Source organism: Nicotiana sylvestris, chromosome 2, assembly GCF_000393655.2.
Source record: "Nicotiana sylvestris chromosome 2, ASM39365v2, whole genome shotgun sequence".
Lineage (NCBI taxonomy): Eukaryota > Viridiplantae > Streptophyta > Magnoliopsida > Solanales > Solanaceae > Nicotiana > Nicotiana sylvestris.
The window spans coordinates 4,282,632-4,309,987 of NC_091058.1; the positions used below are offsets into that span (position 1 = coordinate 4,282,632).

A 27,356-nucleotide genomic window follows, 5' to 3' on the forward strand; every position below is an offset into this window, starting at 1 on the left:
GGTGCAAGATTGACAACAAATATAAAGCAAGCGGCTTTACTTTATTTTAACAAAAGCGATCAGTATTAAAAGGGCCCCAAGACATCACAGCTACGACTGAAAACACCCAAGCATAAGATGCATGTCCTATAAATACGGACAACCATTCATTCTGTTTAAAGACCAGGCCGTAATTTCAACAGTGTGCCAATTTCACAGCCTCATCAAAATCTGAACAAGTTCAGAAATTTCAGAATTCTTAATCAAATATCAAGGAGTAACTTACAGAACTAAGCTATGAATCAGCAATAAATTTGTCACAGCTATGAATCATTAACATCTTTTCACATGATTTCGTCCAAATCGATTGTGAGTCAATTTTAACTCGTTTTCTACAATCATTAACATCTTTTCACATGATTTCAACTCAAAATCAATCATTTTCATGGGGGAAATTGGGTGTTTTCGGCAGAACCTTGGTTTTTCAAAAATTGGGGATTTGGACCTCGATTTTGAGGTCCGATTTCAAAATAAATTATATATTTGGATTCGTGTGGGAATGGGTAATCGGATTTTGGTTCGAACATCGGGTTTTGACCATGTGGGCCCGGGGGCGATTTTTGACTTTTTGGGTAAAACTTTAGAAAATTCATTTTCATGCATTAGAATTAATTTATTTAACATTTATTGATGTAATTAAGTAACTTATGGCTAGATACGAGCGAATTGGTGGTGGAATCAAGAGGTAAAGTAATAGTAGAGGCTTGAATTGTGTTCGTGGCATTGAGGTAAGTGTTTGGTCTAACATTAGCTTGAGAGATTAAGAGTTGAGTCCTATTTGCTATGTGGTATTTGTCGAGTACGACGTATAGGCATGGTGACGAGTATCTATACGTTGGTGTCAAGCATGCCCGTGAGTCTTATATTGTGATTATTATGGCTTCGTTGTATTATTCATGCTTTGATGATGATTTCTATTGTTATGCAAAGTTTGTGGAAGTAATTGTGACATTTGAACATCGAGGAGCGTTGGCTCAAGTTGTACAATGAAATGTGAAAGTATACGTGGAAATTGAACCTTTTAGAGCATTGGCTCAAAGTTGTGAAGTGAGTTGTGAAGTAAAAGTGAAAAAGAGAGAAGAGAATCATTATATTATCTCCCTTGCCGGGATATTGTTGCTTTTAATGTTATCTCCCCAGCCGGGATGTTGATGCTTCTTTTGATGTTACTCCCTTGCCAGGACTTGATTGTTCAACTATTGTTCCCTTGTCGGGATTCTTATTGTAATTTCATTTATTCCCTTGCCTCATTAATTGTAATTGTTGTTTGGGTGAGGAAGAGTGTTAAAGCACAAAGGGTGATGTTGTGTATTATTTTGTAGTGTTAAAGCACGAAGGGTGATGCCATGTATGATTTGTGAGGAAAGAGTGTAAAGCACGAAGGGTGATGTCGTGTCGCACGATGTACCATTCCGTGCCGATTATATTGATTATATGGTGAGGACGAGAGTAAAAGCACGAAGGGTCATGCCGTGCACATTTTCATTACTTGATTGTTTTGGTGAGGACGAGTGTAAAAGCACGAAGGGTGATGCCGTGCACATTTTCATTACTTGATTGTTTTGGTGAGGACAAGAGTAAAAGCACGCAGGGTGATGCCGTGCACTTATTAATTTCTGATTCTTTGTTGATATCTGAGATATGTTTTTTTTTTCAATCACCTGCTGTTTTTTCCCGTTCTAAATTGATAGTTCTCCCATAGCATGTTACCCCTCCTATACTTGACTGTATATTACTGCTCTTTTTTTCCGCTGTATATAGTTAAATTGCACGGGTTTATTTGGTAGTATGGTCCTAACCTTGTCACTACTTCTGAGGTCGGATGTTTCTGAGCCCAGTCATGTGTTAGCTTGCACGGTTGCTCGTTCCTCTTTATTGGAGCGTATCCGTGATCGGCAGTATGATGATCCCCATTTGTGTGTCCTTAGAGACACGGTGCAACACAGAGGTGCCAAGCGAGTTACTTTAGGTGATGATGGAGTTTTGAGATTGCAGGGTCGAATTTGTGTGCCTAATGTGGATAGGCTTCGAGAGTTGATTTTAGAGGAGGCCCATAGTTCCCGGTACTCTATTCATCCAGGCGCCGCGAAGATGTATCAGGACTTGTGGAAGCATTATTGGTGGAAAAGAATGAAAAAGGATATCGATGTATATGTGGCTCGGTATTTGAACTGTCAGCAGGTCAAGTAGAGGCCTGGTGGTTTGTTTCAAAGGGTTGGGCTTCCCGAGTGGAAGTGGGAGCGAATCACTATGGACTTTGTTGTTGGACTCCCACGGACTCACAGGAAGTTCAACAGAGTGTGGGTTATTGTTGATAGGCTGATCAAGTCAACACATTTCATTCCTGTGGCAGTCTCCTACTCTTCCGAGAGGTTAGCTGAGATCTATATCTGGGAGATTGTTCTTCTTCATGGTGTGCCCGAGTCTATCATTTCGGATCGAGGTACGCAGTTTACCTCCCATTTCTGGAGAGCAGTTCAGCGAGAGTTGGGCACAGGGGTTGAGTTGAGCATAACATTTCATTCTCAAACAGACGGTTCGTCCGAGCGGACTATTCAGATTTTGGAGGATATGCTCCGAGCTTGTGTCATTGACTTTGGAGGCTCGTGGGATCAGTTCTTGCCTTTAGCAAAGTTTACCTACAACAACAGCTACTAATCGAGTATCCAGATGGCTCTTTATGAGGCTTTGTATGGTAGGCGGTGTCGGTCGCCAGTTTGATGGTTTGAGCCGGGGGAGGCTCGGTTGTTGGGTACGGATCTGGTTCAGGATGCCTTGGACAAGGTCAAGATCATTCAGGATAGGCTTCGTACAGCTCAGTCCAGGAAAAAGAGTTATGTCAACCGTAAGGTTTGTGATTTGGCATTCATGGTCGGTGAACGGGTATTGTTTCGAGTGTCACCTATGAAGGGCGTGATGAGATTTGGGAATAAGGGCAAGTTTAGCCTTAGGTTCATTGGCCCGTTTGAGATTCTTGATCGAGTGGGAGAGGTGGCTTATAGACTTGCGTTGCCGCGGAGCTTATCAGCCGTGCATCCAGTATTTCATGTATCCATGCTTCGGAAGTATCATGGTGATCCATCCCACATGTTAGATTTCAGCACTGTCAAGTTGAACAAGGACTTGTCTTATGAGGAGGAGTCAGTAGCTATTCTAGACCGGCATGTTCGTTAGTTGAGATCGAAGAGTTTTCCTTCTGTTCGTGTTCAGTAGAGAGGTCAGCCCGCTGAGGCATCGACCTGGGAGTCCGAGTCCGATATGCGGAGCCGTTATCCCCATCTTTTCCTCGACTCAGGTACTTCCTTCTTCTGTCCGTTCGAGGACGAACAGTTGTTTTAGAGGTGGAGGATGTGATGACCCAAAAGGTCATCACTTGTTTTAAAAGTAAATTCTATATTTTGAGGCCTTAAAAACCTCTTCCAACATTACCTCGATTTACGTGCGCAGTCCGGGCGCATAGACGTAAAGCCATTTTGTGAAAATCTGTGAAAAATGGTGAATTTTGCCTTTAAAATGAGTTTAAGTTGACTTTGGTCATCATTTTTGGCAAACGGACCCGGGACCATGATTTGACGATCCCGGAGGGTCCGTAAGAAAATATGGGACTTGGGCGTATGCCCGGAATCGAATTCCGAGGTCTCAAGCCCGAGAAATAAATTTTTAAAGAAAATTATTTTCTGGAATTATTTATGAGTTTTGGAAATGAAATGAGTTTAAAACTTGATGGTATTGCGACCGTATTTTGGTTTCGGTGCCCCGTATAGGTCTTATATGTGATTTAAGATAAGTATGTGAAATTTGGTAAGAAACGGATTTCAAATGACGTGAATCAGATCATTTTTGAGAAAATTGAAAAATTTGAAGTTCTTAAGAAATTTTATGATTTTGATGCTAAGTTCATAGTTGTTGATGTTATTTTAGTGATTTTAATACACGAGTGAGTCCGTATGATGTTTTTAGGTTGGTGTGCATATTTGGTTTGGAGCCCCGAGGGCTCGGGTGAGTTTTGGATAGGCCACGGAGTGGATTTTGGACTTGAGGAATTGCAGAATTTCAGTTGTTGCATTGCAGGGATGTGCGAAGCCTGGCTCGCAAATGCGAACAATAGCTCAGGCCAGCTTACCTCGCAAATGCGAGGGATTGATCGCAAATGTGATCCCCCAGCTTTTAGCCAGACGTCGCAAATGCGACACATTGTTCGCAATTCCCACTTCGCAAATGCGAAAACTGCTTTGCAAATGCGAGCTTAGCAGAAGTCTGGGTTTGCAATTGCCACCCTGGTCGCAATTGCGACATTTGCAACCTTGCAATTTTATAACTTAGCCGAAAATCTCTCATTTTTCGCACTCTTTCAAAACCAAAACACTCTTGGACGATTTTTGAAAGACAACTCTTCTTCCAAATCGATTGTAAGTCAATTTTAACTCGTTTCCTTCAATCATTAATATATTTTCACATGATTTCAACTTAAAATCAATGATTTTCATGGAGGAAATTGGGTGTTTTGGGTAGAATCTAGGTTTTTCAAAAATTGGGGATTTGGACCTCGGTTTGAGGTCCGATTTCAAAACAAATTATATATTTGGGTTCGTGAGGAAATGGGTAATCGGGTTTTGGTTCGAACCTCGGGTTTTGACCATGTGGGCCCTGGGGCGATTTTTGACTTTTGGGTAAAACTTTAGAAAACTCATTTCCATGCATTAGAATTGATTCATTTAACATTTATTGATGTAATTAAGTAACTTGTGGCTAGATACAAGCAAATTGGTGGTGGAATCAAAAGGTAAAGCGATAGTAGAGGCTTGAATTGTGTTCGTGGCATCAAGGTAAGTGTTTGGTCTAACCTTAGCTTGAGGGATTAGGAGTCGAGCCCTATTTGCTATGTGGTATTTGTCGAGTGTGACGTATAGGCATGGTGACGAGTATCTATACGTTGGTATCAAGCATACCCGTGAGTATTATATTGTGATTATTATGGCTTCGTTGTATTATTCACGCTTTGATGATGATTTCTATTGTTGGGCAAAATTTGTGAAAGTAATTGTGACATTTGAACATTGAGGAGCGTTGACTCAAGTTATACAATGAAATGTGAAAGTATAAGTGGAAATTGAACCTTTTAGAAAGTTGTGAAGTAAAAGTGAAAAAGAGAGAAGAGAATCATTATATTATCTCCTTTGCCGGGATATTATTGCTTTTAATGTTATCTCCCTAGCCATGATGTTGATGCTTCTTTTGATGTTATTCCCTTGCTGGACTTGATTGTTGAACTATTGTTCCCTTGCCGGGATTCTTATTGTAATTTCATTTATTCCCTTGCCCCATTAATTGTGATTGTTGTTTGGGTGAGGAAGAGTGTTAAAGCACGAAGGGTGATGCCATATATTGTTTTGGTGAGAGAGTGTTAAAGTACGAAGGGTGATGCCATGTATGATTTGTGAGGAAAGAGTGTAAAACACGAAATGTGATGTCGTGCCACACGATGTACCATCCCGTGCCGATTATATTGATTATATGGTGAGGACGAGAGTAAAAGCACGAAGGGTGATGCCGTGCACATTTTCATTACTTGATTGTTTTGGTGAGGACGAGAGTAAACGCACGACACGAAGGGTGATGTCGTGCACATTTTCATTACTTGATTGTTTTGGTGAGGACGCGAGTAAAAACACGAAGGGTGATGCCGTGCACTTATTGATTTCTAATTCTTTGTTGATATCTGAGATATGCTATTTCTTTCAATTACCTGTTGTTGTTTTTTCATTCTAAATTGATAGTTCCCCTGCAGCATGTTACCCCTATCATACTTGACTGTATATTACTGCTCTTCTTTTCCGTTGTATATAGTTAAATTGCACAAATTTATTTGGTAGTCTGGTCCTAGCCTCGTCACTACTTCGCCGAGGTTAGGCTAGACACTTACCAGCACATGTGGTCGGTTGTGCTGATACTACACTCTGCACTGTGTGCAGATCCCGGAGCAACAGCTTTTGGACCGTAGATTGGGTGGCTGCCTTCAGCCCACACGGAGATCCAAGGTAGTCCTGCAGGCGTCCGCATGCTCTGGCGTCTCCCTCTATCTCTTTACTCCTGTTTCATTTATTTAGTTCAGAAACAGTGTATCTTTAATCTTTCAGACTTTGTATGTAGCATTCTTAGATCGTCTGTGAAACTATGACGCCAGTTCTGGGTGGTCGAGGCTCAAACAGTTGTATTAGACACATATTTCAGATAGTTTACTGTATTTCTTCTGCTTATTATAATTTTCGTTGTCTACACATTATTGCTTTATAATTGTTAAGAATATAAAACTAGTAAAAAAATAATTTGTTCAAACAGTCAGCTTATCTAGCTCACATTAGAAGGCGCCATCACGACTTCCGAGGGTGGAAAATCTGGATCGTGACAGTGATGACATGATTAATCTCTATGATGCGTTATTCATCTAAATAGTTAGTTACGGGCCTTATCTGGTAGGTTTTGGAAATTGAAAAGCAAGTTGCAGGCGTGGAACGGTTATGAGAAAAAAGACTCAATGGAAAATTGGTTAAATTTTAAATTATTCTTAGAAATGAGGCACTATATTTTACATAGAAATGCTCAAAGCTGCTACTTGATGCCATCTTTAGCACTCTGATTAATAATTCTCCGTTCTAACAATCGAATGCTTGATTTGGGTTGAATATTTCAAGTGGCTAAATTTAAATATTATTTTAAATAGAGGATGCTCAAAGCGGAAGAAATTAAAAAATCGTAGTGATCATTTAAAAATAGACATAGTTTCAAAAGTAATCGAAATTTCGCCATTTTTCATTTAAAAATAAATCTGAACAAAAACATTGTTCAAAATCAGGAAAAATACTCCAGTATAATATACTGGAGTTCAAGCATAAGTATACTGGAGTTCCAGTATAATATACCGGTCCAGCATAATATACTGGAACTTTCCGCGTGTTGGAGTTCCAGCATAATATGCTGGAAGTTCATACACAGAAGCACTAATCTCCAATATATTATGCTGGAACTTTCCGTGTTGCAGCAAAATAGTAGCTATTTTTTAATGACTTTGCAAACGCTGGCTATTTTTGAATAAGCAGTCTGAAAACTGGCTAGCCCGCACTATTTTTACGCTCAAAGCGGCTACCTGGTGTCATCTTTACCACTATGATCAGTAATGCTAACAATAAAGGGGTATTATCACTTTTAGCCCGTGCCAGAAACTATTTACATCTCCTAGCTGAAAAAGTGTATAAAACTTGTATAATTTTTGCAAACATACAGAATGTATATATATACAAAAAATATACAAACATTATATATTTTTTCGGCTATTATCTATAAAGTGTCATTTTTCCAACAATAAAATCCTGAGTTGGGCTGAATATTTCAAGTGGCCCACAGGCTTCTTCAACAATCTCTACAATAAGCTCAGTTCTTCACTAGGTGTGTGAAAAACATGCAGGAAGATATTCCAAAGGACATTTACTCGGATGCCGCGGACAAATTCAGAACATGACATGTTTCCTCGTCACAACTTTACTCTCATGGTCCTCCGCACAGAATTCCTTGTCTTTGCCACTGAGAGAGTAATCAATGGTTCATTCACGGGCGGCTTCTTTGACTTGCATTTGGACAAATTAAATGGAAATTGGACCCAATATTTACACAACATAGGTTATGCTATTTTCTCGGGAGAAATTAAAAAATAGACAGATTTATAAGTGGTCATTCAAAAATAGCCACAGTTTTAAAAGTAATCGAAATTTACCCACTTTTTTATGTAAAGATCAATCTGAACGAAAACACTATTTAAAATCCGGAAAAATACTCCAGTATAATATACTAGAGTCCCAGTATATACTGGTGTTCCAGTATAATATACCGGTCCAGCATAATATATTGGAGATTGGAGCACTAGTGTTCCACTCTCCAATATATTATACTGGAACTTTCCGCATGTTGGAGTTCATACACATGTGCACCGATCTCCAGTATATTATGCTGAAACTTTCCGTGTTGCAGCAAAATATTGGCTATTTTTCAATAACTTTGCAAACACTGACTATTTTGATTGACCAGTCCAAAAACTGACTAGCCCGTGCTATTTTTACTATTTTCTCAGATGTGCAGTGGATCCTTCGGCCCAATCTCCAATGAAAATGGAAAACTTATTGGATGTGTTTACTGTGAGGAAGCAGGGGTTCAAGTCTTCAAGATGTTGGCCCTGGATATGCCATCCGAAGAGCATTTCAAGCTGCTTTCAAGTACATAAATGAATGTGAGGAATGCGCAGGTACATAAGTGTATTCAAATTTTAAACTTTGATAGGTTTAATTTTTAAAATTCTTAGCGGAATATTTTGTCAAAATATTAGTGATTTTTTATGTGTCTTTGTGTTCTGTGTCTAGAATACTTGGCTTAGCTCAGGGGCGTATTTGTGTCGGGGCATGAGCCATGTGAACTCATGGTGCTCTCTGTATATCATGTATAATAATGTTATATTTTTTGAAAAATTCCTTAAATATACATGTGCACTCAAGCTCAAAGAATCTCATGGTGCAATGATAATTGCGTGTACCTTTACAAGTGAAGTTAAAGATTCAAATCTCAGTTTCTAAATATGTCTAGTGTTCCATCTTGTGTTTTAATTAAATCCTTTCCATTTTCAATTTGGTTTATTTATTCAAATTCCCAAATCTAACACTTTAAATCCTTGATTTCTCGTTGTCAATGTGAAATCTTATATAATTAAAACCAATACTAGTGGATGATGTAACATGGTTCAATGATTCTAGTATATGGAGTATAGATATATATATTAAAAATTACTCAAATTGCAAGAAATTTTTAAATTTTAACCTATAATTTTCAAATAATTATGAATTCGTGGTAAAAATCTAAAAGTTGAACCCGTTAAATATAAATTTTAGATTCACTTTTTTTAATAATGCACCAGTTTTCTTGAAATTCTCAATCCGCCAATGTCTTGTTGAACTCATGATTACTAAAAGTCTTGCATCCACCTATGATCAGGTATTGTTGTACTTTTGAGGACATTAACCGCGCGTCAATTTGAGCATGAAGCACCGTTTGAAGGAGGTTTCTGCAATAGAACAATGCCATTAACCAGAGAAGAAATTAAAATTGGTGATCAAAATTGGCAATTCAGAAACATTAATTCAAATGGAAGAAGTTGAAAGAGCAAGGAAATATGGAGAGAAAATAGGGAAAAGTTTTGAAATAATGGATGTGACAAGAGCTATGCTAAATTGCTAATGATATTATGATTAAAAATCAATAGAGGTCTTCAGTGACTGCACACATTGGTGCTTGCCCAGGACCCATTGGTACATGGAATGAACTTCTATTAAAAATCCTAAGAAATCCCCAACTTTCCTCTGAAGATCCTCAGAGGAATTTAAATAATTAATCTCACTGAGACTTTTTCAACCATTTCGGTTTTTCTTCAGTTTCAATTAAGTTCAGTCAACTTTTCGGTACTGTAGTTTTAAGACGTCAAATAAGAAGACTAATATTACTAGAATTCTCAGTTTGTTACACATGATTATCACACATCAAAATATAACTGTAAAAATTGAAATTCTCTTTTTAAGGAACAATAAATATAGGACGAACAACATTAACTTTAAGAATTAAACAAGCGAAGATATTGTTAGGACTGGAAAAAATTAGATGTCGTGCGGAAGCTAGCAAAACAAACCTTGAACGACGATAAATCATACAACAAAAGAGAAATATACCAAAAGAGACACAAACATATAACGTAATTCGATCAATTGACCTACGTCCAAGGGCGGAGATGAGCAATCCATTATATAAAAGAGAGTACAAAATATCGAGAGAACAACCTCACGAAGAGGCAAACACAAGGTGACACACTAATACTTGTCCCATAAAGTTCTCCCCCTAAACACAACTCTCAAACCCCATATGACTACATTGTGGATGCTACTGAATGAGAATTAAGGATCTTCAATTTATAGAAGTCCAAACATTTTCCGACAAGAAGAGAGACTAGCCAAATATGGGAGATTTATAATTTCCTTGTACAAAAAAGAAAATCCAACTATGATAAATATGTTGCACTTTCCTTTAACAGATAGAAAAACCAAATATAATAGAAAATCAGGACAATACCTAATAGATATACAGTATAAAAATATTAATGCAAACATGCAGGTAATATTGTAGGCAAAAGCGAACTTTTACTGCTTTTAATTTTAGGCTAATTCAATTTAGAGTTTCACTAGACTAGGTATATAAGCATCTAATTGAGGTGTCTAATTGAGTTGACCTTAGAGTGACAATGAAAAAACTTGTATCGATAAGAGGAAGTTCCGATGTAGAAAGAGCTGGATATTATTGCACCAAATTAAATTTGGTATGAAAGGAACGAAATAAACTAGGGTTGCTCATATGGTTATGATCCTACCTACAACTCCATGATCGTGGATTCGAGCTAGGGGTGGACATATATCGGGTAAAATCGATAATCCGAACCGTTAATTTTTTATTGGGTTATCGGTATTGGGTTATTGGGTTAACGGTTCGATAAAGGGTTAAATTTTTTTTATTGGGTTATCGGTTCGGGCTCGATTTGCATTTTTGTTATTGGGTAAAAACCGATAACCCAATAAGAATGATGTAATTTACTAATTTACCCTTAAGTATATACTAGGGTTATTTATTTTCCTAATTCTCTTTTCACTCTTCAATCTTCAGTCGTTTGTCTCTCAATTCTTATTTTTGTTTCTGTCGCAGCCCCTAAGAGTCAAGACGGAAGACTCACCACCAGGTCTCTGCCAGACATTAGTAGATACTGCACAGAAGTGGGAGTGTGCTTTTGTTAAGAAACAACAAAAGTTGGCAGTTTACACGTTCTGGCAGTTTGATTTCTTTGTATTATATATTGCAATTTTTTTTATTTGTTTTATGTTATCGGGTAAACCGATAACCGAACCGTTAACGATATATAACCGATTAACCGATAACCGATAACCAATATCTTATCGGTTTGGTTATCGGGTTATGATATTTGTAAACCGATAACCGATAGGCAAAATCGATAATGTTCAAAACCGAACCGAACCGACCGATGCCCACCCCTAATTCGAGTCATCAAATCAAATGAGCAATAGCTCAAACAAAACAAAAGAGAATCAAAAGAAGGAAAAAAAATGTTGGGTCAACTGATCATGTGCTTTAGCGCAGTAGTGCAGTGAGATGCAGTTGGGGATTACCTAATCAGTACTGTACTGAAGAAAAGTGAACCTGCCCCTGGCCCATTCATAAAAAAGTACAGGAAAAATATATTTTAAACCATGTCAAATAGGAGTAGTATATAGAGTCCCAAACTTTTTTTGATGCTTTTTTGGCCAGTGCTTTTTCTCTTATTTTCCGTCTGTTTCCATGTTCATCCTAATTAATTAATCTATTTAGTGATCCAATATGTAGCTTGCGTCCTCTGGGTCTTCATGCTTTGTATCTACTTCTTCTCTTTTTGTCTCTGTTACTGATAGCTAGTGTGGGCTACTCTTAAAACAGACATGGAATTGTGTTCTGTACAGACACGAAAGAATGTTCACAACTATCTTTTCAAGGGAGAGAAGTTTTTAAACTTGGGAAACCCAGGTTTCTTGTTGTTCTATTTACTCTTTTTAACCATGATTTTCACCTTCTACATGCTTCATTTTTCCATCAGCCCCATTGTCAATTTCACAACAAACAGCAAAGAAGATGACGCAGCTCGTCCTCGTAATTCCTTATACATGATTCAACCTCAACTACTAATTGGCAAGTTCATAATTCCATTTTTATTACGAATCCTTTTATTCATTTAATATAAACACTCAGTAGCGGATCCAGGATTTTATGTTTGTGAGTGCTTAATTTTTATTGATGTGTAGTAACTACTTAATTTTTTGGTTGGTAGGTGCTTTCTTTTCCTTTTATATGAGATGTCTCAAATTTCGTATATAACTATACCTATGTTGTGTAAAGTTTAATGGGTGCTGAAGCAACTAAATTTAGTACGTAGCTTCGCCCCGGTAAACACTCTTTCTTTTTACTTTTCCCGGAAACAGTCTCTCTACCCTCCGTGTAGGGTTAAGTTCGGCGTACAATATAATTACTTTTTTGGTATTTGAAAACTCTCTCCTTTGACTTTAAACTTTTTATGTACCCTTAATGATATGCTCGATCACACGTTGTAATTGCATGTTAAAGATCATAAGTTGTAATGATACTTTTTGATATGTGTCAAAACACGCGCTAGCTACCATATATAATGAAATGGGAGGAATATTAATCTCAGGACGACATGCACCATTGTCAATTAACCTTTGCTTAATATTTTTGCAGATAATAATACATCAGATTGTGACTTGTTCAATGGCAGCTGGGTTCGAAATCAACAGAAGAGTTCTTTGTATTATACAAACTTCAGCTGTCCAACAATCCCTCATTCGAAAAATTGTTTATTGAACGGAAGGCAAGATGAAGAATTCATGCATTGGAAATGGAAACCAGACAAGTGTACGATCCCTATTTTCAATCCAAAAACATTTTTAGCATTTGTTAAAGGAAAGACGATGGCATTCATAGGCGATTCCCTCGCCCGGAACCATATGGAGTCCCTTCTCTGCCTTTTATCTTCGGTTAGTATTGACAACTTAAATTTCGTCAGAGTTTATGTTTTTCGCATTTATAGTGTAAAAAATATTTCAATAGTCGAGTTATTACAAAGATAATTACTAGGAGTATATATTAATTATCATCTATTAGTTAATAACTAGGTAAATAAGGCAAAACGTTCAAACAGATTTCGGTGCATATAAGTTAAATCCATAAAACAATAAAAATAATCTTGATGATAAACATTATAAACATATTATAGAAATAATAATTATTTTATTATGATAAATTAACTTCATTTAATATCGTATAAAACATAGACAATGTAAATATTTTTTACATGATTAGTATAGTTTACATATTAGCATAAAGACTTGTCTATATAAACTTTATAAATGGCCTAATTATATACTCCCTTCGTCCCAGTAGAATTTATTTGGAAAAATTCGTAAATCGCGTATCACGCCTCGAGCTGCGTCATTAGGTGCATCAATAATTATTGAAGGGACTTTAAAAGAAGGTTTAAGTTGCATAGAGATTCGAATTCTTTGCGCATCCTTTTTTGATTATCTGGCATTTTTAAGGTCTTGAAATAAGCTAACTTATAAAAAGTAGTAGTAGGTTTTTGTTGTCAGTTTGACTCCAACACTCCTAGCACAAAGACAAACATTGTCCCCCTAAGTTCCGTTAATTCGGACGCGAATGTACATTTTTGTTTATGTCGATAAAACTTGGAGTATTTTTTTTCTTTTTTGTTCTCGAAACATTAAACTCAATTTTTTGAACACCTAAAACAATTTATACTATACGAAAATTACAAAAAAAAGGCCCTCTTTATATAAATCTATTAAAAAAGTTACTCCTATTTAATAATCCTAGATTATCAATCAATATTATTCAATAAAATTAACTAAATATCTTTTTACCTCACATGCTTGTGTAAGTATTTTTACATTAGCAGTACATATATATAAACTCTTTTTATAACTGTCAACGTTATCCTACTATTTTCTTTCGACAAATACTTATCAATCTTATTAACCTTTATCTTAATATTTGTGGCCACTGGCTAGCGAAATTAGGAGAAGTAGTTGAACTATATTTCGGACTTTTTTTGTCTCATTCTCCAACTGCTCTCATGTCTTGCCAATTTCATAGATCTGATACATGCATTCTCAATTTCATCACTATTTATTAATCGTTCTTACAGACTTTAGTGGTCATAGTTAGACTTTACGCATGACTTTACCATTCAATAAGTTCTTTGGTCTTTTACAGCTTATAGTATTACAATTATTGGGTAGGCGCCTAGACGGTGATTAATAATTTATACACCATTTTACACGCAACAAAGGAAGACTTTGAATTAGAAATAATTATCAGATTATGCTTTTCTTAAGTTATTAATGTGCAACTTGATTATGCATTTTCTAGGAGAATTAAGTCGTCATAATTATAACGCACGTTTAACTCAGTTTACTATTAATAGAGTAGAAAGAGAACCTTGGCGTAACTGGTAAAGTTGTTGTCGTTTGACCAGAAGGTAAGAGTTCAAGCCTTGAAAATACTCTCTTTTGCAGAAATACAGGATAAGACTGCGTACAATATAAACCCTTGTAGTCTGGCTCTTCCACAGACCCCACGCATAGCGAGAGCTTAGTGCACCAAGCTGCACTTTATCACTAATAGTGTGAAAAATATTCATTGCAGGAAGAAACTCCAATGGACATTTACAAAGATGCAGAAGACAAATTCAGAACATGGATATTTCCTCGTTACAACTTCACTCTTATGGTCCTCCGCACAGAATTCCTCGTCTTTGCCACTGAGAGAGTAATCAATGGTTCATTCACCGGCGGCTTTGACTTGCATTTGGACAAATTAAATGGAAATTGGACCCAACATTTACCAGACATAGATTATGCTATTTTCTCAGATGGGCATTGGTTTCTTCGGCCCAATTACCTTTATGAAAATGACAACCTTATTGGATGTATTTATTGTGGGGAAGCAGGAGTTCAACATCTTGGCCCAGGATATGCTATTAGAAGAGCATTTCAAGCTGCTTTCAAGTACATAAATGAGTGTGAGGAATGCTCAGGTATACAAGCGAATTCAGATTTTAAACTCGATTGGTTCAAATATTAAAATTCTTAATGCTAAATTTACTGCACTTATAAAATAATGAAATTAAAATTTTGGTGATTTTACACATAAATTGCTACAATGACAATATCAACCGAAAATCTCAAGTTCGTGCGAACCATGGCTAAAATCCTGCATCCGCCTTTGATTAGGTATTGTTGTACTTTTGAGGACATTTTCGGCGGGTCAATTCGAGAATGGAGCATGGAATGAAGGAGGTTTTTGCAATAGAACAAGACCATTTGCAAGAGAAGAAGTTAAAATTGGTGATCAAGATTGGGAGTTTAGGAATATTCAAACTGAAGAAGTTGAAAGAGCAAGAAAAGATGGAAAGAAAATTGGGAACAATTTCGAGATTATGGATGTGACTAGAGCCATGTTAATGAGAGCAGATGGACATCCAGGAGCCTATTGGGGCAATAAATGGATGAAAGGGTTTAGTGACTGCATCCATTGGTGTTTGCCAGGACCCATTGATACATGGAATGAATTTTTATTAGAGATTATAAGGAGGAAATTTTCAACTTAATTAGATTCCTCATTGAGCTGGATAAGGAGAAAGTTTTATTTTATCATTTTATAATATTGTTGTTCTTTAGGTTGGGATAGGAAAGGTTATGTTAGATCCTTCTTACATCATTTGTTTTGCTGTTAATAAACTAGGCTTATGATAGATATGAATAATGACTAATTTACCGGGCCAATGGGGCTAAGTGAGTTACAAGTGTAAATGTTGTCAAATGGACGTATATAGACGCGTAATTATTTGGTTCGATTTGTTTTTGTAGATAATTTACATCATACTGATATTACGATGAAAAAATGATATTATATAGCCGATATAAAAATAATAGTCGAGAAAATATATAAAATATATTTATTTTTTGTGTATACATACATTCTGTATATTATATACAATAATATAAATTTATACACTTTTTTGACTATCAAATATAAATAGTTTTGGCGCGGGCTAAAAGTGATAATACCCCTATTACGTCGATTAATTTGTTGAATATAATCATCTCGGTTTATTTTTTATCTCGATTCAGTTTGATACATTTTATTTAAGACATCAAATAAGAAGAACAATATTAGTAAAATTATCGTTCATTACATAAACTATTAAAATTCAATACAACGTAAAAAGAATTGCAATCTTCTTTTAAGAAACAATAGATGATCAACATTAACTTCGAAGTTCGAACCAAGACAGTCTTATTACAAATTGAAACAGTTTTACTAGATGGCTCACAAAATAAAACAAGAATTAACTCAAATGGCTGACCACCCAATCGTTTAAAGTAAAAATAACTAGTAAAATGTATAATATATGCATAATTTATGTATTATATGTGTACAATTATGTATAATTAATGTATAATCTATTTGTGTAAAGATTGAAGATTCCAACAAGAAATCTTATTACAAACTTACAGGTAAAATTAAATCAAGCACATTATTTTCATATTTAAATTTAATAAAACATGCAGGAATATAGTGCTGTAGAATTCCAATATGCGGTTGCCTTTAATAAATCGAATGATGGATTTACTGTGGAGGAACGCGAAAGTAGAGTGGAATAGGATTGTGAGGTTCAGGAGTAGAGTCCCAAACAGAGAATGCGCTGCTGGAGTTCATCCATTTCTCAGTTATTTCAGGGTAATGTCGATCTAACACATCTTTCAAGCTTTCTGTTGTATTTACCCATTCCAGTCCTTTCTTTGTATATGTCTCCTCCTTGTAATTGCTGGTGAAAAATCTGTCTGCCTCTAACCTCCTGCATATTTGCAAATTAACTTTCTATTAGTAATTCTTCAAAAGATTTGAGTTCTACTCACATTAAACAAAAAAGATATTATCAATACATTGATGGCAGGTCAATTTACAATTTTTACTATTCTATTACTTATCATAAAAATGGGTTTTACTTTTATACACTAATAGATCACGTAAAAGATTGTATTCCTAGTAGATAAATAGGGCAGTCCGATGCACTAAGCTCCGGCTATTCGCGGGGTCCGGGAAAGGGCCGGACCACAAAGGTCTCTTGTACGCAGCCTTGCCTGCATTTTTTGCACGAAACTGTTTTCACGGCTCGAACTCGATCATGACCTCCAGATTATATGGCAACAACTTTACACGCGAAGGCTCATCTTCTAATAGAAACATTAATAGATCACGTAAAAGATTGTACTAGATAATGCTTAAAAATTAGGATCTGTTACGTGCTACACTAAATTAAAATACACGGGTAGTAAAAATTGTTATCATACTAATATCATTATATAGAATTTAAATAAAACTTATTTGTTTTTTATTTACCAACCTTGATGCCATGATGAGGAATATGAAAAAGGCAGTCTCCGAAATGGCAAAACCCTTAATCTTTTTCTCGGCAGCCATTCCAACCATCAGATCCAATTCTTCTACATCATCACCATATACTTCACGAAGTGTATTAATCACTTCTTCATCGTCCGTCAAATCTTCCCATTTGGAGATGGGAATTTGCAGCATTCCTCTGCGAAATTCATTGTACCTAGCAACGCTCCTTTCTCTGTCCCTATAAACTGCCATATATCCAAATATAATCAATTAAATGTGCGAAAATGTAATTTTGTGATTTTATTGTTTATGGTAAGTTAAGTCTAATAACCTTGGGCTGCAAGATCAATTATTGAAATTAAAATTCTTTTTATGCTAATATTAAATGAACTTACTTTCAAGGGCTGCAAGATCAACATGATCTGGCCTATCAGTCCCATCCACATTTTGAGCAACAAGATCCCTCATCCACACTGGATAGTTCCAAAGCTCAAGAGCTCCACAAGCTTGGTGACCCATTGATACCATTTGCTTAGTAAAACCGATTCTTGATAAATTCTCCTCTCCTTTTCCCCCAATTAAATCTTCCATGGGAATTCTACAATTTCAAGGAAATTACATTTGTAAACACAAGTCATTCTGTAGGGGTTCGAAAAATATTTGAGTGAAGTCGGAAAAATATGTACTAGAAATTGAAGTTAAAAAGTCATTTAAAAGCTAAGTTTTATTTATACATGAATTTTAGTTTAAAGAATAAGGATAAAGTCCTTTGGAATAAAAATCATAAACTCCTATTAATTTCATTTGAAAAACAAAAAAATTTCAATATTTCAATTACTATTGGTCATTATATTTATACTTATGAAGGAAGCCTTGGCGTAACTGGAAATGTTGTTGTTATGTGACCAAGAGATCTCGGGTTCCAGCCATGGAAATAGCCTCTTGCAGAAATACATAAGACTGCGTAAGATAGACTCTTGTGGTTCCACCTTTTCCCGAACCCCGCACACACAGGAGTTTAGTGCACCAGGCTGCCGCGTTATACTTATAATCAAATTTATACTTGCAAATAGCGAATGTTATTTTTGGCGAAATAGTATTTTACCACACACACACACACACACATATATATATATATATATATATATATATATATATATATATTAATGATGCCTTACTCATTAGTCAAAGGGAGAGATTTGTTTGGTCCAGGTGTGGCATCTACGTTCCTCAGCTGCAGCTTATCAGGTAAAAGTTGATGCATTCGGTAAACACTCGTAAATTCCTCAGTCAAGGAGTAGGGTACTCCATGATTTTCAGGTTTTTTCATTCCTACAAACCCACCCAAAATTGAACCTCCAATGTGCCCAAATGTGTCCTTAAACTTCTTCCCTAGTAATCCATACCTGTAATGTAATTAAGATTATTAGTCAGACAACGAACTAATAAATATAAAAGTACGACAAAAACTAGTACTAGTATATATAAGGGAGGGAGCATTAACCAATTGGTACGCATTGCTGCAAGCATGGTATCCGTTTTGAGAAGCTCAACAGTCCAATCAATTGTGTGAACTTTTGCAATAACAGCAGAAGTGACCAGCCTTGCATGACGATACAAGTCTTCCTCCTCCAATTCTGGATATTCTTTCTGCAACATATATAACAAATCAAGTTAATAATAATATCGACGATTTTAAGCAGTACTAGGAGGTAATCTTTTTAAATTTTAGGTTCTTGATTTCACTATTATTACGGATTAGGGTTGTAGGAAGGTGTGAAGGTCGAGCATTATGGTTGTAGGTTAAGGGGTAGTCGAGTGTTTTTCCTCTTTGTACCGGCTAGTCTGATAGTGTTTTGTCTAGGACTGCTAGCGATTTATGTTGCGTTTCACACTTTTGCATAGTATTTGTGTTATTGCTTTCCCATTTAGCTGTTATCTCTCACGTTGCCGATATTATTTTTCTGGTTTCTGTTGTTGTTACGGATCTATTATCTCTGAGCCGAGGGTCTCCCGGAAACAGCCTTTCTACCCCTCCGGGGTAGGGGTAAGGTCTGTGTACACTCTACCTTCCTCAGACCCCACTGGTGGGATTCTATTGGGTTGTTGTTGTAATTTTACTATTGTTGGATTGTTACCTGTAATTATATCATATTTTTAGTGTATAATTAAAAGTTAAAATCTAATATGATTAGTACCTTCAAGGCATCACAAACAGAATTGTGCTCTTGAACAAAGAGAGCCTGTAGTGCCGAAAGTCCAGCCCAAGTGTTACGAACATCACCAGATATAATTTTCCCATTTTTGTCTATTTCGAGTAGCCCATCTGCTGATAGTTTCAGCTTTCCATCTTTAAATGTTCTCACTTTCTTTAAAACTTCTGCATTGCTTCCATAAATAGAACTTCCATCCCTTCATGTACAACTACATGTTACTTGATAAGCATAATATTTTATGTAAAAATGTAACATTTTAGTATGTAATCTTACCACCAGGGGGTACGCGTGTTCAAGTGACCAGTCTTGATTTCATAAAAGCCAGTAGGAATTTCCTTGGTCTTGAAAAACTTAAAAGACTTTAGTGGGCATTGACTTGCAACTTCTTTAGGTGCCTTAAGCTCAATCTGTGCACAAAATTTACAGTACCAAAAAAGTACATCACTGAATTATTCCCTTCGAATAATATATTAGGTTTACATCATTTGCTCTTACGTCATACGATGGTAGTACTCAAAAGATACTTGTATGTAACTCTATTTAATGCTTAATTGATTAGTATCTAGAATAAAGGGTAAGTAATATGTTATAATCTATTTATTTAAAAGCACGAAGACCTTTAACAAAATATCGTTTGCTTTTTTTATCTTTTAAAAATAAATTTTATAATGGACAAAATAGTCATTTTGATTGTTTTCTTATATTTAGGAACAATCATTAATTATTTCCATAATATTTAGGAATTCGAAATCGACTAAATTATAATAGCATTCTTATAATATAAGACTTCTCTATAACAACATTCTTATATAATAGTCATTCACTGTAAAAGACGAGTTTTTCTCGGAACTGGATATTATATTATGTTATAATATATGTCCTCTATAACAACACTTCACTATAGCAACCGAAAAATTTCGGAACAAACGAAGCTGTTATAGAGAGGTTTGACTGTAGTACATTTTTGAATAAGCTAAATAGAGTCCAACTTTTTTGCAATAAAAATATAGAAATACAAAAAGGGACCTAACTTAAACTATTTATATGGAATTTTAGTTTTTGTTGTTTTAGAAAGATAAAAGTAGAAAGAGTTTAAGTTCTATACACTGACGTTGTAAAGGATATTACATAATCAAATTACTCAAAAGGTAATTGTATGTAACTTTATTTAATGCTTCATTGATTAATTAATTAGTACCTAGAATAAAGGGTACGTAACATGCTATAATTGACTAAAAATACGTTAATTATGTAAAAGCTTAATTATAATGTCAGTATATATAACTTAAATTAGTAAAAATAATTTTCCAAATTTAAAATAGGAAGTATATCGTTATTAATTAAAGTCTTTGTCTGAACTCTGACCTGCTTAGTATCTTCCAAATGATCAATCCAATCATGAATCATAAACTGAATCCAAGAAGCAGCAATCATGTTAAATTGTTTTCCTGTGTCCACAAAATTTCTCCTCGCTAGCAGCTTCGTTGCTACCACCATTGGGTCTGGCTTCTTTAACTGCATTTCATTTTTGAGCTACTTTCATTAATAGCACACTATTAAAAATATAATACAAAAGATTAGCATTAATTAATGATTAACAAATATGGCAGTAAAATATTTATACATATAACAGATTTAATTCAATTCAAATCAGCAAGAATCAAGCTGTTTAAAAAAGCAGTCCTAGTATTTAATATATTTCCCTATTTTTTTCTCTCCATTCTATACCATGTTTTATATTTTTTTTAGAAACCAATCCATTCCATAACAGATTTTTCCTTTCCATATATGAACCTTTCTATATAATGTAATATAGCAAATTATACATCTTTATATTCTAACAAAATAAAATACATATATTTACGAAAAAATTATAATGTATGTTTGTGGTATATCTACATTATAAATCATATATTTTTTAGGCAAATTCATATATATATATATATATATATGCATATGTTGTTTATATATGTCTTTATATTTAATTATATATCATCGACCCATTCCATAATAATTTTTTCCCTTTTTACACATGGACCTTTTTATTCAACTTAATCCTAGCAAAATTATATATTTGTATTATTCCAATGGAATAAAATACATATATTTCGTGAAAAAAAATATAATGTATGTTTATGGTATACTATAAATCATGTATTTTTTTAGGAAAAATTATGTATATATGCATATGTTATTTATACACTTATTTATATTTAAAGAGATATTATAAATATGCCATTTATATTTTGCACTAATATAACATACATATTTGTACAAATTATCCGTATATAAATAGTATATGTGACATATTTTTTTTCTTCTATATACATATTAGTGGCATACTAATATTTTAGATTAAATTTTATGTAAGATATATGCTAGCAATATACTTTGAATAATATCAATATAATAATATAGTATGATGTATATATAAGTTTTATTTATATATATATTGATAGAATATTTACATTGTAAATTATCACAAATATAATATACTTGAAATATGTTAAATGTATATTTTTAGTTAAAATAAAATTGTACAGAAAAAAATTTAAAATAAAATTGTACAGAAAAAAGTTTAAAACTCAAAAAAGAAAGAAATACTAAAATTCTCATTGTGTAGAGAGAATTATTTTTGAGATATTCTTCTTTCAGAATCTTTGATATATTTGGGTAAGTGTTATTTATGGAAGAGAAAAAAGAAGTTATAGAAGAGTGAGAGAAAAGGAAATGTAGTAAAAAGTGTATTAATGTAGAGGGATCCTTTAGTTAATGGAGTTATCAAAATGAAAGTGCTTAAAAAGTAAAAAAAAAAAAAAGTGCTATTTTTGGAATAAACAAAGTCTACTATCATTTATGATAATAATTTTTAAAAAGGGACCAAGCATGTAAAAATCTCTTCATTATTTTTTGAGAGGAAAAAAGGAAAAACAGCTTAGAGCCCATTATATACTAAATTAATTCTCTTAATTATATGTATACCTCTACAAATTAGGTTTGTTGATTTTGCCTTAACAAAAATAAATGCCAAACTCTGAATTAATTACTAACTGTACGAATTTGGTGAGCGTTTAGTTTATTGAATAAACACTACAACATAGACATCATTATGCTTTTATATGCATTAACAATGTAAAATGTTTATATAATTATGTATATTGGAGCTATTGGAGTTGGGGTCACCAAAAGTTCGGCCAAGCTATATATTTATTCGTAACTAGGCCAGGTCCACTATTCTTGCATGGGATTTTTACATACTTATACACTATTGAAAACTTTATTACTTTCCTTACTCAAGTTTCAATTTAATTACCTCCTATATATAAATTGATCAATTATATACATTTTAGGAATTAAATAAGTATCACTTTATATTAGGAATCAATTATTTATCATCCTTATTCTCTCTCCCTCATGCGCTCTCTCTCTCTACGTCTCTCTTTATCTCTCAATCCCTAATTTCAATAATGTAGAACAAAAGAAAAAGAGAGCAGCAATTCCATCATTGACAGCCATTAAAAAGCTGTGAAGCTTTGAATTCGAATTTGGATTTTCAAAAAATATTATTTGTTTCAATTGGGTGTTATTGCAAACAATTAGAAATTCTCTCTACGTCTCTCTCTATCTCTCAATCCCTAATTCCAGTAATGTAAAGCAAAGGAAAAGAGAGCAGCAATTCCACCATTGATAATCATTAAAAAGTTTTGAAGCTTTGAATTCGAATTGGGTTTTTAAAAAATATTATTTGTGTTGGATTGGGTGTTGTTGCAAACAATTGAGAATATGGTTTGGAGTTTATATCTCAATTTTGAGGGTGCTTTGGTGAAGATTAGACTTGATTTTGGCTGAATTTCAGATTGGAACTCGAAGAAGAAAAAGACATGGCATACATTATACTTACGAAATTGTAGTAAAATTGTATTATATTGTTTATATATATTTTTTTAATTTAAATATTGTATGAAAGTTGAACAATATTGTATAAAAATTGTAGTTAAGTTGTATGTTATTGTAGTTGTATATAACTGGGTAGAAATAATATATGAAAATTGTAGATAAGTTGTATAATATATAATTAGTTGTATATATATGTGGATTGTATATATTTTGTAACTAAAACGTGTTTAAGTCGGATAAATATCAAAACATGAATATTTTTCGTAATAAGGTTTCAAATAATGTATAGGTACATAAAAAGCTATTCTTTCATTCTATAGTATACTGGTTAATAGCCCAAGTAGTTAAGTGTTTCTTTTTCTTTTCCAGTTTTGCCCATGTATAGATAGTCGACTGAATATTGTATTGGTCCATTGGACTAGAAGATTCATTCGAGAAAAAAAAGAAGAAGATGGGTTTTCTCTCCTGAAGCTTTTCTCTTTAGTTCATATGAAACCCTAGTAATATTCTTCATCAATTCTTCGTAAATTCTCAACGTTATCATTATTAAGTTATTTATAAGATAATTTATGAGCTAGAAAAGGGGAGCAAACCCAAAAAGAGCTGTCTTATTCAACCTAGCTTGTCGTCTGCTAGTTTAACGTAAACCTGTACTCTGTACTCCTTCCGTCTCATATCATCGATCATGATTCTCTTGTACACGTTGTTTAAGAAAAATTAATTAGGATGGGATTTTGATTACTTTACTCTTAATTCATGTCGTAATATTTAATCTTTCTTCATTAATATTTGAATAAAGTTAGGTGTATGTATAAGTCTTTAAGAATAATTATTACTAAGGGTAAAAAAAGAAAAAGATAATCAATTTTGTCTTGAACTTCTAAAATGACAAATAATTTGAGACAAGTATTTTTAATAATAAGGATTGATAATATAAGTTGGAGGAAGTACTAGTTACTAGCATCCTAGTGCTCTGGTAGGTTCTTCGCCCCCCCCCCCCTTCCCTTCCTTTTTTTTTTTTTTTTTTTTTTTTTTTTTGCTTCATCTTAGCTTGTGAGTGCACGGCAAAGGAAGTAGAATTACCAATATCTAGAGTCCCATACCACCATAACAGCTAGTGAACTAGAAATGATCATTAGCAAGGAATTGAAAGAGTAACTTCGTCTCCATACCGTTGCTATAATTAATGCTATCAATATTTACTGCTATATAGCCTTTAAGTTATAAACACTACTATTGTTTAAATTATTTATATAATCAAGCATGATACTATAACCTGGAAAATAGCGTGTAATAAAAAACTGCAATAACATGTTATCGATATTAGATTGATAATGCAAAGTTCATCCACCGTAATGTATATAACTTAAACTCATACATTATATGTTAATTATGTCACCTATAAAAGATTACTAAACCTATACATTCCCCTTCACTGTAGCAGTGGCGGCGTAACGTATATAACTTAAACTCATACATTATATGTTAATTATGTCACCTATAAAAGATTACTAAACCTATACATTCCCCCTCACTGTAGCAGTGGCGGATGTACATGGACATTTATGGGTGCTTGAGCATTCATTATGTTTAACCAGATTTAATAAATTTACATAGACAATTATAAAAATAGTTAGATAAATATAGAGTTAGCGCCCACAACTAAATTCCTTTTTTCTCTTCTTTCGGATTTTTTATCGGCGAGTACCCATCACTTTAAAATTCTGAATCCGCCACTACACCATAGAGGCAATTAATTGCATATAAGCATGGTTTAACTAATAATAAAGTCAGTAGCTATACAAGTAATCTGCTTATTTGATTAGCTTAATTCAGCAATGGGTGGGTGGGGGCTTAAACCTACCAACTTAGCTTGTGTTGCTCTAATTAGTAGTATAGCCTAAGATTACGAGATATTATGAGCACTGTTGTTTCTATTGAGCAACTACTGGTCCCCTAAGAATGGTTTAGGACCATGCATGATGCAAGACAGTGTACGCAATTATAAATTCAAGAGACAAACGTTGTACGTTGCCCACTGTACATTCATTTTTTTTTGTCGGGTACAGAAAATTATAATTAGTACTGTTTAGGTAGGTAAAAGTTAGTTTTTTTCCTATACATGCGTACTATATATTGATTTCTCTTCACGAATATTAACTTCTTCTTTTTTTAAATTTAGAATCCAGTTTTAAAATTTTTAACTATAGATATTTTCTCTTGCCATCTCAAAATTTAGTCGCTAGCTAAAATAGTGATTTAAAAAATGCAAGTGTTTACTTTGACCGTTACAGTAAACTTCATCTTCTTAATTTGTATATTTATTTTTTCCAGTATCATGATGTATTCTTTCATTTCTTTTTTTCATCTAACTTGTTGGAATATATACATATATGATGTATTTATATTTAGAAAGTTAATACATATAATAATCATACAGATCTATTAGTAAGTTTGAACAAAGAAAAGAAGATTCGATTAACAAAATAACAAAACTAAGAACGGAAAAAATTAAAGTTGCTTTCTAATAAAATAATTGTATAAATGACAATCATAACTCTATAAATGACAATCATAACTCAAAATCTGCCAACGAAATTAAAATAAAAGAGAGGGCAAACCAAATTATAGGTAAAACTCTTAACATTAAAAAAAAATGGTGTCGGAAAAGAAATTAAAGAACAAGTCAAGTTAACCAATAGTGTGAAAAGGAAAAACTCAAAAAAATGATATAAATGAATTTTATAGATCGAATAGGAGGTGGATAATTTAGAAGTCAAATACACATTGCATTTCTAAGATTATTATTATTGGATAATTGCTAAATTTTAAGACATGAGGGAAATTAAAGTGGGAAACCATATCTATAATAACCTCAAAAATAAAAAGGGCAAGAGCCTAACTAATATACCTGGTTATGCTGATGAACAGGTAGCATATTCCTCCCAAAAAATGAAAGTTCACTGCCTGCACCTTCATTAAAGGGGTCGTTGTATTTACCGTCAGCAGTTCGATAAGGGTGATCGGCCGGATTTGATCTGACGCCGACCGGTGTTTTGCCGACGTTGATCAAATTGTATTCCTGATGCAGATGCCGCCGCGCTCCAAGATAAAGCAGCCCCAAGAACACTGGTAGCCGGTGCCAAAGATTCAGCTTATCCACGAAATGAACAATCTGCATGCATGTCACAATAGTTAAAACGTACATTACCCAAAATATTTAAAAAAAAAATAATGAAGCAGAGGAAGAGGTGTGGCATGCAAGAAGAACAAACTAAAATACAATTCCAAACTAGAGGTAAGAGATTATTTTAGTATTAAGTTTGTACTTTAACGTGTAAAGTATAACAAAAATTAGAGGATAGTCCTTCTTTTTTCAACTTTGATCTTTGTACTTTTTAAAAAAATAATAATTCTAGCAAAAAGGACCAAAAGCAGCGCAAATTTATCGTAGGAGGCATTCTTCCCATTAGTTCAAAAGGTAAAATCTAGATTTTTCTGATGAAGTAAAACATTACGGCAATCAAGAATTAGGGCAGAATAATTAACTAAGTGAAAATTTACCAGAAAAAAAAGCTTGTCCAAGAGAGTCATTCTCTCAAAGATATCATGGAAATCTTTGTGGATGAAACCACGAAGAGGGGAGAGCAAAAGATTCTTAAGGGATGCCATAACCAAAGACATTGTTTTTTCTAGTTTATAATACGAGAAATATCACTTTGGAGTAAATAAGGAGGCAGCATCCTTTCTATTTATAGAAATAAGTAACAGAAGAATAAGGCAAGTTCCTAGCAAAAATATAACAGACCATGTTGTATGCATGCCTTTGACAATTCTACAATTGTAGCCAAACGGATCAGTTCCACTTGAAATTTGAGAGGTAGGAATTAATACCGTACACGGGAAAAGGACCGCGAAGAGAAAAATATCAGACGGAATAAAAAGAAAAGGTTGAAAATTATTTTCATGTGACGATATATACACTCCCCCTCTGCTCCTCGGGGTAGGGGTAAGATCTGCGTACATATTACCCCCAGACCTCACTTGTGGGATTATACTGGGCCGTTATTATTGTTG

The 27,356-nt window shown here is 34.1% G+C and overlaps 2 protein-coding genes across 2 annotated transcripts; one reads left to right on the top strand and one right to left on the bottom strand.

The window, feature by feature from the left end:
* Positions 1 to 11,434: 11,434 nt before the first annotated feature.
* Positions 11,435 to 15,613, top strand: LOC104242208 (xyloglucan O-acetyltransferase 3-like). The gene is made up of 4 exons (XM_009797235.2): positions 11,435 to 11,853; positions 12,421 to 12,716; positions 14,404 to 14,794; positions 14,991 to 15,613. The coding sequence occupies exons 1-4, from the start codon at positions 11,607 to 11,609 to the stop codon at positions 15,365 to 15,367; spliced, it is 1,311 nt and encodes a 436-aa protein (XP_009795537.1). The 5' UTR covers positions 11,435 to 11,606; the 3' UTR covers positions 15,368 to 15,613.
* Positions 15,614 to 16,016: 403 nt separating this feature from the next.
* Positions 16,017 to 27,111, bottom strand: LOC104242207 (alpha-dioxygenase PIOX). The gene is made up of 10 exons (XM_009797234.2): positions 26,844 to 27,111; positions 26,191 to 26,454; positions 20,748 to 20,897; positions 19,656 to 19,789; positions 19,365 to 19,578; positions 18,671 to 18,816; positions 18,345 to 18,572; positions 17,562 to 17,764; positions 17,168 to 17,411; positions 16,017 to 16,618 (listed from the first exon to the last, which is right to left on the bottom strand). Exons 1-10 carry the CDS (start codon positions 26,961 to 26,963, stop codon positions 16,390 to 16,392), a joined length of 1,932 nt encoding a protein of 643 aa, XP_009795536.1. The 5' UTR covers positions 26,964 to 27,111; the 3' UTR covers positions 16,017 to 16,389.
* Positions 27,112 to 27,356: the final 245 nt, after the last annotated feature.